Here is a 15,373-nt window from a genome sequence, read left to right as displayed (position 1 = left end):
GGCCTTTTTTCCTGTTGATGCTCAGATCTAACACTGTTACACTTCCTCTCCCTGAGGGATGACAGTGTCCTAGCGATGTTAGTGTTCTGTTTTTAGGCACAGCACATTGAGAGTCACTGTGTTTCAGAACATCCAAACAAAGCCTGTAAAAGATTATAGTACAGGATCATGGAGGGGGGTTATTTGGCAAACTAATGAGAGGAGGGAAACCACTTGTAATGCAGAAAGTAAGGACATTTTGCGTTAGAAAGCTGTGGAACACTTATCACTGGCTTAATGCACACTAGGCAACATGTTTCAAGTCTGTACTCTTCCTCAGGCAGGGGGTTTATTTTAATTCATGCCATTCACAGCTTGACTAACCTTTGAAACATAAGTTTCCATGCAGTATTTGTCCATAGAGCAACATGTAGGTAGCCCAACAGAACATCATGTCCAGTTGCTCTAATATGAATAATAGACTGGAACTAATGTGTATAGGCATTGTTTTTCGTTCTCATCCAAGATGAGCTTTGACTGGGGAATATCTGTGTGTGCTACTTTTCCACGTACCTAGCAGTGGAAAGAATCAGAGACGCGTGGCAGATCCACTCACACACACGCTGGTTCTGTGAACACGGATGGCTTGGAGTGACGTGAGAAGCAAGCTGGCCTGTTAGCCTGCAACTGATCATTCATTTCTATGCTCTGTCTAATCACATTCACAGCTCTGGATCAGCGGCTCAAGGCTGTGCGTGTGCCTGCGTGTGTGTGTGTGAGTGAGTGAGTGAGTGTGTGTGTGTGAGTGTGTGTGCGTCTCACGTGTATGCTTGCATGTCTTCCTGCTGTACTTTTGCACTGACAGGGATCATATCGCACCAATGAAAAACATATACTCTTACACCGAGAGAACGCTTCATAGTCCAAAGTAAATACTCAGGTTTCTAGGCAGGGCAGCCTCATACAAGTGTGGTCCCAATCCACCGACTGCAGTGTGCTGTCACCTTTAAGAACCTCTCAACCACAACGGTTCGTCTGTCTGGGGGAAGAAGTGCAAGGAGAAACAGAAGGATAACGCAGTGGTCAGGGATTCATTGCCCGATGATTCGTTTCCTGTGGATCTAAGTTATGGAGAAGCGTCTTATGCATTCCTGGAATGCCGGTGTAAAATATATCTGCCTGAAAGCTGACCTCTGGCCTTGCCCTTGGTCATGAGAGAGAGAGAGAGAGACAAAGAGAAAGAGAGAGAGAGAGAGCGAGAGTGCAGGCGAGAGGGAGACGGAGACTCCACAGAGAGCCATCAGACATCTTAAACAGGTTCCATCAAACATGGTTTTAATCAGAGCTATCAATGCACTGTAAATCTAGCATGTCAGACACATATGGTAAAGTGCATAAGATGCATTCCTTTCTAAACCAAAGATCCCCAAACACACATCCAACATTTCCTTTCCGATAGAGACGTAGAATCAGTCGGTCCTCCCATGCATTGAAATGAATCGTTCAGTCTAAAACGATACTCCTTCAGTAAGGGTCATGATCTGTGATGTATTTGCAAAGGATGAATCCTCTCTGCTGAAGAAATTTGTCAGAAACATCAGTCTACAGCATGTGGCCTGACGGGCAGACATCGTGGTCATGACATCATATCATGGCTGCCAACTATAAGATGCAGACGGCTTTAACGAGAGTAACAATAGCATGATGTCATGACTGTCTCAGTGCCCTCGCAGAGAAGGTAATGGGATAACTGCTCAGAGCCATTTACAGGAGCTGAGATTAAATTCTGTAAAACACAGAGGGCCTCTATAGGGGATCCCCTGTTAACTCTCCACGCAAATGAAACTTTGCAAGAATTTGTTTCTACTGTGATGTTGTCCAAATGTCTGTCTGTGTGAGCAGCAGGCTATACCTTTGTCCTGAGCTTGCCCTTCATGCATATGGGTGCAAGTTATAGTTGTGATCTCTGTCTACCCAGCCATGTTATAGGTCTAAAAGGGCAAACATAATAACGCATCAGCATACTGAAATTACAATTAAAATTCACGACTATTCTGCTGCAGAAAATGCCCAACTGTCAAAACAACATGAGGAACATTTGGTGTATTTATTTACCAATTCAAATTAAGTCACATAAGTGCCTCAATGTCACAGCAAAAAATTTTTTTCCAAATCTTGCATCGACCCTACAAATTCCTTTTTCTAGATTTACTCTTTGCAGATTTGTCAGTGACTGTCTTTATAAAGGTTATTAGAGTGAATTAGTGACAGAAAATAGTCTAGGATTGTTGATATTATGCTTATTTATGAGCAATTTTTACCAATATTACTAACTTCAAAGGGATTCTCTACATTGTTGGCCATGGGTGCCAGTCACCCATGGCACCCATTCAAGTTCCACTTATGACTTAAATGCACAGTACGGTTGTCTACTTACAAATATGCGCAGGTGTCGGGCACACACCAGGCCAATCGCGCCATTTTGATCCGGACCACAGATCACCAGCACCGTCGGCTGCTTCTTCCCCATGGAGCTGAGCGGGTAGGCCTGCAGGGAGAGACAGAGGGTTAGACAGAGATTATGACTGATGGAAAGGATCAATAAGAGCGAGATAGAAGAGAGATAGAGGAAAAATAGCACAGGTTATTGATAGAGAACAATAGTGAGGCAAAAGCAGGGCGAAGATAGTCATCAGTATTCAGTATTTATCCCTTAGAGCCTTCTTTTTCAGCACAGGTCATCCGATCTGTGCCTCTCCCACTCCATCATGCTCAGAGTGCCTGAGTACAGCATGCCAGGCACGCCAGACTGGGGTGGGAATGGCACCGGTGCCATTGTCTGTTCTGTCTGTGAGAAAAGGTCCAATCTAATTAAAATATCCCTGGCAGCAGTGGAAAAAATACCAGCGTCCTCGCCATGGGATGCTTCCGTATATATAACACACTTTCCACCGAGGCCCCGGCCGCACTAGGCTACTGGCATCTCCCTCATTTATTGGCCGCACATTCCCTTGTAAATCACCTTGCACCTTCTTAAATGAGACAGGTATTCGCCTGAGGAACTGTCAACCTGAGTGGCTAATCTTCCTTCACCAACACCTAAACAGAGGCTGTGTGTGTGTGTGTGTGTGTGTGCGCATGCTAGAGCTGAGTCATGATCATCACTGGAAGCCCCAAAGGTGTCTGGCCTCATTTTCCACAGACTCTTTGAAGCACAAAAGAACCCCGATGCCACAGTATTTATTGTTTGCTGAGGTTTTTTGTTTATTTTTATTTCTACAGAGTTATAGATGGTACAATAATGAACAACTAAAGGTCATGATATTACCTTTCATTTCAGAAACTAGAACAGCTGAGATGGATGCATGTAGGTCGTGAATTGTACTGTGGAAATCCTTTCTGTAGTCCAATTAGAGCCCAATAAATGTGTCGAAACACAAGTCATATAAGACCAATTACCCCAATTTGCTTTCACAGCCATGAAGGAATAGATTATGACTGCAGAGCATATTGGGAAAAAAAATCCATTTCAAGCCTATCTTCAACACAGTTCACTGCTTGTGCTGCTCTAAAAGAGAGATGAAGTCATTCACTGTCGATCCTTGGCCTCGGCATATGCCTCCCGGTTTTGAAGATGAGCTTGAAATTCTGACTATTCTGCCACTGGGTAAGAACACATTTACCTATACATTTCCATTAATGTATTCACGACAGGGGAAACTTCAGATGGAGAAATAGGCCATTCCCCACATAGTGTAATTGGGTATAACAAGAGAACATTAATTAGAGCGATGAATCCAGGAGAACACACAGCAGCCGTTATCTCCATCATAACAGCTCAGCCGGGAAAACATCACACAGACTCAATGGGATGGAGAAGAAATGGTTATGGCTGTTTAGGAGCACAGGGTTGATGGTAATAATGGCAGAGCGAGATAGGGAACAATTGAGAGGAAGAGAGAGCGAGAGGCAGAAACGAAGACAGAGAGAGAGAAAGTAGAACAAGAACGAGAAAGAGGGCGACGTGCTTCATTTTCTTATCTAATGAGTCTGAAGCAGTCTCTTAGTGAGTTTCACACTGTGCAACCCGATGTTAATGACACTTGAGCTCATTTACAGGAGCACCCTTTGTGCATGTGTGTATATGTGTGGCATTAATGTGAGACTGCCTGTGCTGACCTGCTCCCTATAGAGGGACATGCTTACTCTAATTACTCCAACCCACCATTAATGACCAGCCTTCTCTGATAAGACTGTGAGTCACCTGGCTGCAAATAAAAGGAGCGGCAGGAGCAAATAAACAGAGAGGCAGACTGGATTTTAGTCTTTTCTCCATGTAATTTTCTTCATGAAAAGCAAACTACATTTGTTTTGTTTTCTCTCTTCTTATCTTTTCTCCTTTGTTTCTACTCGGGCCTTTCTCTCGCTCTCGCTCTCTCTTTTTCTGTCTTCCTCGCTTCCCCTCTTTCTTTTTAACACAAACACACACACACACACACAACACACTAAAGTCCATTAGTGTTGATAACCTCTGCTCTAAATGTCGAGGCGGGTAGGGAGGATCAGCGATGTCGGTGCTGGAGCCATTTCACGCGGCTGAGGAAACCATTTTAGAGCTGCACTGCAGATGGGACACTTAAATTGGATGCAGGCCGGATCAATTCCAGCCGTGCTCTGGTGCTTTTTGAAGTATTTTCTAATCTCAGTGGCAACACAGGCTTGATAATTTGCAAAAATATCTATTTTCAACAAGTAAACAAGTAATTTCGTCTAGTGTTGGGTCTTAAAAAGAGAGAATACAGAGTGCTTCCACTGGGGTTCGGTCTGTGGAGACATTTGTTGAAGGTGCTCTTGGGTTTGGGATTGTTGCTTGATGAAAAAAGTTTCATCAGGCAAAAATAAAAACCTTTATTTCATGGCTAGTTCAAAATAATGTATTAAAAACATTTTGTCCATGCTGTGGCCTTCACCGGGGAGTAGCATGATTTTGCGCTTCATGCAGTTTATTGTGCTACTCCCCGGTGAAGGCCACAGCAGGGACAAAATGTTTTTAGTATTTTCTATTGAACTAGCCATGGAATAAAGGCTTTTTTTTATGTCTTGAGTGCCTTGGAAGTCCTTCTTTTTTCATTAAGAAATGAGCAAATAGAGATTAGATAGTTTGTCGTTTCCAATGCAACTCCACTTCTTTCAAGATTGTTTCTTGAATTAAGTGACATTATCTTAATATAAATGGAGTCATACACCTTATTCCAGGATTTTGTCACTTCTTTCAATGCAATTCTCAAAACAGATCAAAGTGTATTGGAAACAAACACAATTATCTTACCACATTGGGAGATTTTTTCAAGGAAACAAAGATTTTAAGACTCAGAACTACAGACTGACTTGTCAAGATGGATATTTTTACAGTACAGGAGGTTCTTAGAAGTTAAGATCCAGATGGTTTGACACCGCGTCTCTTCAGGTCTTTGCTCTGGTTGTCTCTCTTTATCTGTCTTCCTGTGGATCTTTTTGGACTGCTTAGTTTTCTGTAGAGGACCTTGCATCATGACAGGTGGTGGTCTGGCATTAAAGTCACATGCCACAGCCAACAGGAGCACCATGTGGCACGAGGGGCCACGATACAGAGGGGGCTGCAGGGAGTTCAGATGGCACAGCGTGGAACGCAGCTCTCCCAGTTAAGATGAGAATGCTTTACAGACAGCGGTGTGAAAGGCCTCAAGTGGCTTTATGTGGCGTTTAGTGATTGATGTCTCTTAGCCATAAAGGAGTGTGGGAATGCATTCAGCAATAAACAGACATGTTACTTATGGTTTTCAGGTTTGTGTTGTTGAATTCCCTTGAACAAAGATCTCCAAAAACAGTCTGGAGTGAGTGGATGACATCATCTGGGCAGTGTGAGCAATTTTGGGAGATAAAACTAAAAAGCTCCAATCCAGAAATACAAAATTTGTACATAAACTTGAGAAACAACATAGCCATCATTGTCAGTGTATAGGGTAGTGTATACTGAGAATATTGGTCATTTTATCAATCATTTTTGCAACTTTCTCACTTTCATTAATTGTTTTTTCTAAATCAACTGGCCCATCGATGCTGGTGTCCGCTCCTCACTAACTTCCAGTTTGGGGAAATGACAGTGTCAAGCTAAGTCCACTGGGGAACAGCTTTGAAAGGGAGCCCAATTAAGAGAAAGGCTATGAGTGTGCAGGGTCTAGTGCCACACACACACACACAGGAAACATACGAAATATGGCTGCCTTGATTGTAATATGGTCTCTAAGGTAAAAACTCCTTGAAAATATGGTAATGAGACATGCGCTCTCAACTCTAATCAGCCTGAAACACACACTGAGCCTGAGTAAATATTATCAGGATCCTAAAAACACAAATACGCTCACTTACACTCTTACACACACACAAAACCGGTGCCTATTAATACAAGTACATACACCCGTGTCCCTCAGTTCATTATGAGGCTGCTGACAGAGATTGAACGAGTCCCTAGAAGACCAAACTGGAACCCAGGGACTTCTGTAATCCATAGTTCACCGCTGCATGGAAGCAGAAACTTGCTGTCTCCACTCAGGTGTTGAAAAGCCTCAGTCTTCACAAGCCAAGCCAAAGCTACATCCAGTGAACTGCTGCAAACACTATCAGGACGGGAGAAAAACACAGAAACACATATAACACAGTCTGGGCCTGTGTGGCTGTTGCTGCTGGGGTTTTGGAACAGCGGAGGGATTACTTTCTGAGAACCTATAATCTCTCTGGCAACCAGAAGGGTGTGTGTGTGTGTGTGTGTGTGTGTGTGTGTGTGCGTGCGTGCGTGCGTGTGTGTGTGTGAGCACATGTGCATGTGCATGTATGCATGTTTGTGTGGTGTATTTGGAAGCCAGCGCTAGACCAGCAGTGAAATCAGACTGTCTGCATCTCCTTCTACTGTAATTTTCCTTAAATAGCGGTGATGTCATGCGGGCAGCCGGTAACCGGTAGCACGCTGCTGGCTGGTCCCGGGACGTCCAGCCTGTGTTTGTCTAGTAAGGCTATGCTGTCGGGGCCCGCGGTGGAGGGCCAGGCAAGGGGCCAGTGGTGGCTGATGATAATAGAGGGGAAGTGGATGTGGTGGGTTTAATCACACACTCTGATGGAGAGCACACAGACTCTCTGCCACTCTGCCTTGTCATTATCCTTCTTTCTTTTTTATTCTCTCCCTCTCTCTTTTAACTGTCTCTCTCTGTATTTGTCTGTCTCTCACCTACTCAGAGTCAGAATGGCTTTATTAACATGACCAGTATGCTTGTGTTGCCAGTCGTATATATTAGTAAGAATTAATATAAAATGAGTTCATATAATAAGTTCATACATGCATGCAATATTTTCAGCTATATCACACACAAAAACAATGAAATATTTATATTCATACTTATATAATGACATAAGTAGACATGATTTGTCATTGATTCTATGACAAAAGATTGGGAAATACACATCTCTAACAGGGTGATATTGGGCAGTGTGATAGGACATGTGTTGCATCTTCAATCTCATTTTGTTTGCAGTGTCAACAGCAATGTTTGTGTCTTTCTTGCCATGAATTTTAATGATTCTCTCACTGTATCTGTCTGTCTGTCTGTCTGTCTGTCTGTCTCTCTCTCTCTCTCTCTCTCTCTCTCTCTCTCTCTCTCTCTCTCCCCTATCTGTACATGTCTGTCCCAATCTCTGTCTCCCTCTCTCTCTCTGTATTTGTCTGTTGCTCTCTCTCTCTCTCTCTCTCTCTCTCTCTCTCTCTCTCTCTCTCTCTCTCTCTGTCTGTCTCTCTCGCCCCCTCTCTTTCTGTATCTATTTCTCTCTTCCTCTCTCTGTCTGTCTCTTTGCCTAGACTTATTTTTTATTTCTCTCCCACTCTCTTTTGCTCTCCTTTTCCTGTAAATCACACATATCTGTTTTTGCTTCTGTCTCTCTCTCTCCCTCTCTCTCTGTTAGTCTTTGTCTCTCTCCCTCTCTGTCTCTCCATCCCTCCTCTTGACAGCAGGGTTCATGTGTCTGGTAGCTCAGACTCCTATTCATCACAGCCTGCCGAGGGCCCGCTGAGGAAACTAGTGTGGCGTTAAACCAAGCCAGTGGTCTGGTCAAAGGGAACCACATGTGTTCCTAACAGACCTCCACTGACACAGTCCAGAGCGCTGCAGAATGCAACCACAACCGCACCACAGAAGAAGAGCTGTGGTTCTGGACTGGTGTGAGGAGGAACAGCTCAGGTGTGCTGCATGGAGGCGTAAAAGGAGTACAAGTCAGAGAAAGTTCTAACATTTCCTTCATATAATAATCAGACATTTTGGGTGGTAGTTAATGCAAATTGGGAAAGTGCAAGCCTAGCAGCAGCTGTGATTGTTTGCCCTCTTGTACAATCATACAAAGCTTCGGGTGACATTTTCAAGCGATCAATACAATTTGTGTACAGAGGAATTTTTCTGTTTCACTGCAACACAATGACAGAACAGAACAGAACAGGATATAAAATAAGAGAAGAGAACAGAATATAAAATAACAGAGAACAGAACAGAGAACAGAATACAACAGAACAGTGGCAGAATTCAGAAAATGAGACAGAACAGAAAACAGCAGAATAGAACTACAAAGCAAAGCACAGTAGAGCAGAATAGAATAGAACAGAATCAGCACAGCAGACTAAATCAGACAAGACATTGCTAACACAGCTAGTAGAGGTACTGCTACTGATCAGACACACACACACGCACACACACACACACACAGATATATGGGCCCCTGGACTGGGCCAAGACATTGCACACACAGCAGATACAGCAGATATTTCACAGTAAATAGTGACCGCTGCTCAGCGGTGCCGCTGGTTTAATGGTCTGAGGAAACGAGGCTCCTAAGCGTGACAGTTCCTCCAAGCAAAGGTCCGTTTAACAATAAAAGCAAAACATTACGACCCTAATAAAAACCTACTGGAACGATGTTATTTGTCTCTCTCAGTCTGTAGTTACAGTGATCGCATGGATAGATGAAAGGGTGGAAAAAATTATTGTTAAAAAGAGAAGAGGGAAAGAGAAAGAGTTTGCCTCATGTTCTGTTTTGCATTGTTCTAGAACTAAAGAAAGAAAGAAAGAAAGAAAGAAACTGAAAGAAAAAAGAAAGAAAAAAGAAACAAAGAACTAATTCATCCACTCTCTAACTAAAAGAACAGCCACTCACTAACAATAACCACAGTTTTTTGGGAGAGAGGAGAGGGAGGAGAATAGGAACAGGAGCAGATATGAAAGCTGGAAGGCGTACGGACCTTAGTGATGGCGATGGCGCAGGCATGTCCCCAAATCTCTACCAGCTGCTGCTGTCCAAACCTGTAGTCCCTCAGTAGCTCTGTCTCAATAGCTGCCGCCTCCACTTTACTGTAGGACACAGGACAAGATACAGTATGTGCTTAGTAAGAGAGGCATCATATTCACCCATCACACTCATCATCAATGTAAACATCATCCTCGCCATAATTGCTGTTATCATACAGTATGTGTTAAGCCTCATCAAAAGGCTTAACAGATAATTCATGCACTGCAGCAGGTGAGTCAAACTCCAAAGCACAAAATTTAAATAATAGTGCAAATCAAAAAGTCATTTCTGCCACTCCAGTGTGTGAACGTATTGCAGAGCTCACAGTAGGCCAACACTGAGTGGTATACCAGGCATTTATGAGGTGGCTTTTAGTATTTACGTGGCACCGAAATTATACATAATAGAGTTGTGGTATGAACTACACAGTAATCCATAAAGCACTAAAAAAAGGTATTTACGACACAGCTAAGTCGGTCTGCTTACATGCACACACGCTTAAGAGGTTCTGTGTCACATATTTTGTTTTTGCCAGAGCAACAACTGCGGTTGAGCGCTTCCAGTAAGTGTTTCTCAAACAGGTACATGTCAAGGTCTAGGTCTACTCTCTACAAGCCTTAATGGCTTTTGGGAAGTGCGGTCATGAAACCCAAAGCAGATCGTCTGAGAGACAGACTCAACTGTGGCCTTTACAGTAGCTCACACATAACAGAGGGTGTGTGTGTGTGTTCAACCTTGTGTGCATGTGTGTGAGTTATTGTATCTATCGTTCACATGTGTTGTTTCTGTGCTGCCTCTCCCCGTTCTCTGCATGGTGACAGTGTGACTAATACTGCTGTATTAGAGCCTGCTGATGCTTCTTTTAGCATGTGTGTGTGCGTGTGTGTGTGTGTGTGTGTGTGTGTGTGTGTGACAAACAAGCTTAAGGCACCCTAGCATTGGACAGGTGACAGGGCCGCAGCCACAATGCTGTCACCTCTTATTTAGAGTATGAGCAGCAGCAACAGTCCAAGTGGAAATGATAAACAGCCTTCTTTCTTCTCGGAGAGCTGCTTGAGTTGCAGTACATCCCCATTACACTAGAGACACCTAGTGGCGCTCCTCAGTACTGCAGCTCATTAAGAAACACTGGATGATAAATAAAATATCACAAGAAATTGTTATGAGGGCTGCAACAAAACAAGATTGGATGTATTCATTCTTTTCAAATTTGCTGTGCTATAAAACCTCTAAGAGAATGAAAAGGAATCTCTGAAAACAAAAAAGGAATTATGCAGCAGGTAAATGATATTGAAAGGGCAGTTAAGATGTTATTAGATATTTACGTCTACCTACTCATAAAGGTCAGTCTTGAGATTATTGCACACCAATGAGGCAGAAAAAGAGGAGGATCGATACACAAGATTAATACACCGCATCAAATCAGCACTGCATCAGCAGGGTCTCTCGGCTCTGCTTCAAATCTTTACCTCTCAAACAAAGATCTTTAAAGAGCTGTGTGTGTGTGTGTGTGTGTGTGTGTGTGTTTGTTTGGCTATCTGCATGTCTGTGTGTGTTTTTTCTTCTAGTTACGCCATGTCTTGTCATCAAAAGCCACCTAAGGATCCAGCAAAGAGCAAAGACAGCACACCACACCTTGGCATAGAGGAACCTCTGTATCCAATATATATCGTTCTATTCAAATGTTGCATAGTCAGCATTTTGTCATTTCTCATTAACTAAATACACACAGCACAACAGTGAACCTACAGAAAAGATAAGATAAACTGCACAACAGATTTGCTCTAGGCAGATTGGTTCAATCTAGTAGTTGAGATAGAACTGAGATCATCATTGTTCATGGAATAATTTGAATCTATTTTCCACAGAGAGTTTTGTGCTCGAAGCTAGAGACAGTATTAATGCTGCCTTGTATCACTGTCTCACAAATGCTTTTTAACTTTCTCCCTTTCTAAGAAAAAGAGTACACACACAAAACATTACACACACTATTTCTGTTACTTGAACGCTCAGCAATTACAGTGAAGGTCTCGAGGAGGGTCATTGTGATAATCCTGTGTCACAGCATATGTGAGTGTGTGTGTGTGTGTGTGTGTGTGTGTGTGTGTGTGCGTGTGTGTGTATGTGTGTGAGTCTGGGGGGGGGGGGGGGGGGGGGGGGCACATTCATTCTGAATCCATTGTTTCTGTGCCAATCCTCTCCATTCTCTATATGGTGACAGGGTGACTAATGCTGAGCTTGCTGGTATTTCTTTTAAAGCAGAGGTGTGTGTGTGTGTGTGTGTGTGTGTGTGTGTGTGCCTGTGTGTGTGTCAGCAAGCCAGTGTATCTGAGCAGGGCTGCTGGCATTTACCTGTGCCAGTGGAGCAGCAGCAGCTGTCACCCACGGCTCGCCTCGGGGATCTTTCCTGACTCACTGTGACAAGTTGATCTTTGGAAAGTTCACCTCGGTCCACAGGGTTCGCTTTCTATTCGCTGTCTGCTCCCAGCAGCACCAGCGCTCCGTACGGTTTCCATTGAGCTGAATTGATTCCGCCCTGTGGATGGGCTATTTGGTTTGCTCTCCTTTAATACGGAGAGGGCAATTCAATATCATGTGTGTAAAAAAACACACAGGTTCATGGTGCTCTTGTAGGTGGGTTGGGAACATTGAGCTCCGTCCTGATGGTTGTTCTTACCCTGTAATGATACTGCTGTTGAACTGGCCATTACTATTTATTCTTTTCGTTACCCACAGAAAAGACATTATGGGCTTTCCAGCTGACCACAAGGGAGCAGCACCGAGCGTTTACAGGACAGTCAGTGAGACCGATGATACATGGCTGCTTCATGTCACGTTATCTCTTCCCAATCACCAGCTCTTATGATGCTTATTATAATTCTTAAAATCAAGAATCTATTCACCTGAAACTACTGAAGCATCAAATATGTTTATAAGTACTTGGAAATCCCATGAAACCAATTATATGTATACATTCTTGCAATTTTAGATGTGGAAAAAACCCAGAGAATCCTCCAGAACGCCACAGTAAAGCAATTATGGAAGCATTCATATCCCTGACACTTGTCATACTTGTGGGCGTATGTGCTGAAAAAAAAAAAAGAAAAAAAAATTATGTTTGTATCTATGTGCATCTACGAGCGTCTGTTGCAACAGCAGCCGCCCAACCACTCAGATGAGACAGTAGCAGGCTGGGGGTCCCTGTAGCCTTTCCCAGAAGGGAGAGTTAATTTCCCCATGCTGTGCCTTGCGTGTGCCTGCGGTGTGTCACCTCTGCTGCAGCGGTGCTCAACTGTGATCACATCTCCCTTAATGAGTCTGTTTACCTTTACACATGAGATAAGGTAAGATGAAACTTTAATGATCCCTGTGGGGAGACTGGCCCACTGCAGCTGCAAATTGTAAAAGGATACAGCAGAGAAACAAAGAACATGAATAACAATAGAGAAAATGGTGGTTATGGAAACATATTTAACAAACAATTTCAGCACTAGAAGATATTAAGTAGATATTTAGGGATGGAAATGTGACAGTTTAGATAGACAGCAGTAGGAGGGTGTGCAAAATAGCAGCAGTAGTAGAATGTGAAATATGTTCAGTATGAAAGAAAGTACAAAAATTACATTTAAATTACAAAAACATCAATATATAGATGCAGAAAATGTACCAACATACAGTATGTTGTTGGTAGTTTGTATAGTTTGTATAGACAGTGCCAGTGAAGTGAGCTAATGTCTAAACATTTGAGTTTAGTCCATCATTCATGTGGGCATATGGTCTCTCTCCCTCTCTCTCTCTCTCTCTCTCTCCCTCTCTCTCTCTCTCTCTCTCTCCCATAAATAGAACGTACAACTTGTACTCTGGTTATGATTGCTGATTATGCTTATGATTATGATTACTGATATTGTTTATGATTACTGATTGTTATTATGGTCATACAGTTATACATGCACACACACTTTGAGGGGATAGACAAACTCAAAGGCACACATACACATAAATACAAACACACAAAGCGCACACACAGTACTTGAGTAAGTAGTGAGACAAACACACACACAGCAGCGCTCTCCTTTACAACATCAGTAGGATACTGTCAGATATACTGTACCCACACAGAATATGCATATAAATACCCAAATGGCACATGAGCACCTCCTCAAACTACATGACTCACACACACACACACACACACTTCCCACAAAGCTCAGCAGATGATTATGGGAGCAGCAGAACTGTGATGAAAGTAGAAAAGAGCAGCACACAAAGGTCCTGAATCCGTCCCACAGAGCCTGCTAACGAACATTGTCACCAAACACTGTTAAGGAGCATCAATATGTTCAAGTGACTAATACCGTATGTAGTCTGGTTATTGTGGAGCATCCCTGTGTCTCAATCATCTATTTATGGAGAGGCGAGGAATAATACTTCCACGACAGTCAGAGCTGAATAGAATAGGCTTCTGTCTTTCTAACAATAAGACAGAAATAGCTGTTTTTCCACCCCCTCCTTCCCACTTTCCCTCCTTCCGCCTATCCAGCGTGATCTGCTCCAGAGATAAGGAGCTTGATTAAAATAACTGAGGGATTGAATGGCTTTAATCAACTTCTCGTCCATTTTGCACTTGCCATGCGGAACTGTTGTTCGTGGAACTAAATCAGATCAGTGAGGAAACAAGGAAGCGCGCAAATCTGATTGGCTGGCTGATGGCTGCGGGTTCAGCCCGGGCCAACGAAATTAATAACTGTGTTTTTGTTTTTTGGGGTTGTGTTTTTGTTTTTTGTTTTTTGTTTACAAACAATACAACAGGACACATAATAAATACATAAAGGGATGTTTAAATACCTATAATAACAAAAAAAAAGGCATATTTAGTCTGACCAGATTAAGAAAGGCAGACATATCACTAGTGGATCAAGCTTTGCTGCATGGTAAAATTTTGAAAAATGATTTGAAATATCTTTAGGGTTCTGAGTTTGTGAAGACAGGTAAATCCGGCCTTCTTTGTAAAAATACTTTGTATCTTTCTCCCTTTCCTTTAACCATCGAAGTCTTGAACATATAAAAGCAGCTTTTTCTTTTTCTTTATATATCTGATTGAAGTTCTATTTGCAAAGAAAAGAGCTTGACTTTTCCTTATCCATCCAAATCCTTTTTAGAAGAGGAGAGATAAACTATTTCCTCAAGCTTGTCCTCTTTTATTCTCCTTAATGCAGCAATTTCTTTACTTTTCTGATTGTCCTACTTTGAACTTCATAAATTCACAATATTTCCCATAAGACTTAAAGTACTTGAGCTTTCCTCCAGTGTTCCTGGATAATCGCTTTAAAAGTTTATTTCATTTGCAATAGCCTTTGTTTGGCTTATCACCTCCAGAGATATTGAGATTGATAGATAAATAACTCATTTTGTGATCAGCGAGAATGGCGGGATCAGTGGTGACTTTACTGACCTGATTATCAATGGTGACTTTACTGACCTGATTATCTAAACAAGTACAGACTAACCAAAAGTCAGTCCTTCATTGCCTTGGCATGTCCTTGCTAGACCAGTTGAACTTTTTTTTTTTTTTTTTTATCTAAACCTACAGACCAAGACCAGCACAAAGATGATCAAAATCTGGATTTACAGAGCTTGGGCCCTTTGGAGGGGGGAATCTATCAATCATCACATTAGAAACTAATGAAACACAATTTTTATTTATAATTTGATGCATAAATGCTCTCCAAATGCTCACTGGTTAGATTTACAGTTAAGATTGTCCATCTTCCGTAGTTGTAAGATTTCTTACTGATGAAAGGCTGCCATTAAGATCTGCCACTCCAGCAGAGTGGCTGTTGTGGCCATAATAGAACCAAATATCGTGACCCCATTGATTTGTCCAAAAAACTGAATTGCAAGAGCAAGCATGTGTCTCCTGTAGAACAGTACAGAAAAATAGCTTTGTGTTCAAACAAATCACAAATACCCCTGACATTAATTGAACAAAAACATAAAGGCACAAATTCAAACACTAGACTACAATGGTTAGGCA

The 15,373-nt window shown here is 42.4% G+C and overlaps 1 protein-coding gene across 1 annotated transcript in view; it reads right to left on the bottom strand.

Annotated features, from left to right (window-relative positions):
• yjefn3 (YjeF N-terminal domain containing 3) overlaps positions 1-15,373 on the bottom strand; it is a 47,744-nt gene that overhangs the window by 5,080 nt on the left and 27,291 nt on the right. The window contains exons 3-4 of the mRNA XM_071521500.1: positions 9,293-9,401; positions 2,417-2,527 (exon numbers count right to left, since the gene is read on the bottom strand). Of these exons, the coding sequence (XP_071377601.1) occupies positions 2,417-2,527; positions 9,293-9,401 (220 nt within the window). The remainder of the gene's footprint in view (positions 1-2,416; positions 2,528-9,292; positions 9,402-15,373) is intronic.

This window comes from Centroberyx affinis, unplaced genomic scaffold (genome assembly GCF_046629955.1).
Source record: "Centroberyx affinis isolate AG114_WGS23_722 - 3 ecotype Tasmania unplaced genomic scaffold, CSIRO-AGI_Caff_v1 ptg000893l_1, whole genome shotgun sequence".
NCBI lineage: Eukaryota > Metazoa > Chordata > Actinopteri > Beryciformes > Berycidae > Centroberyx > Centroberyx affinis.
This window is presented reverse-complemented; position numbering and strand designations above follow the sequence as displayed.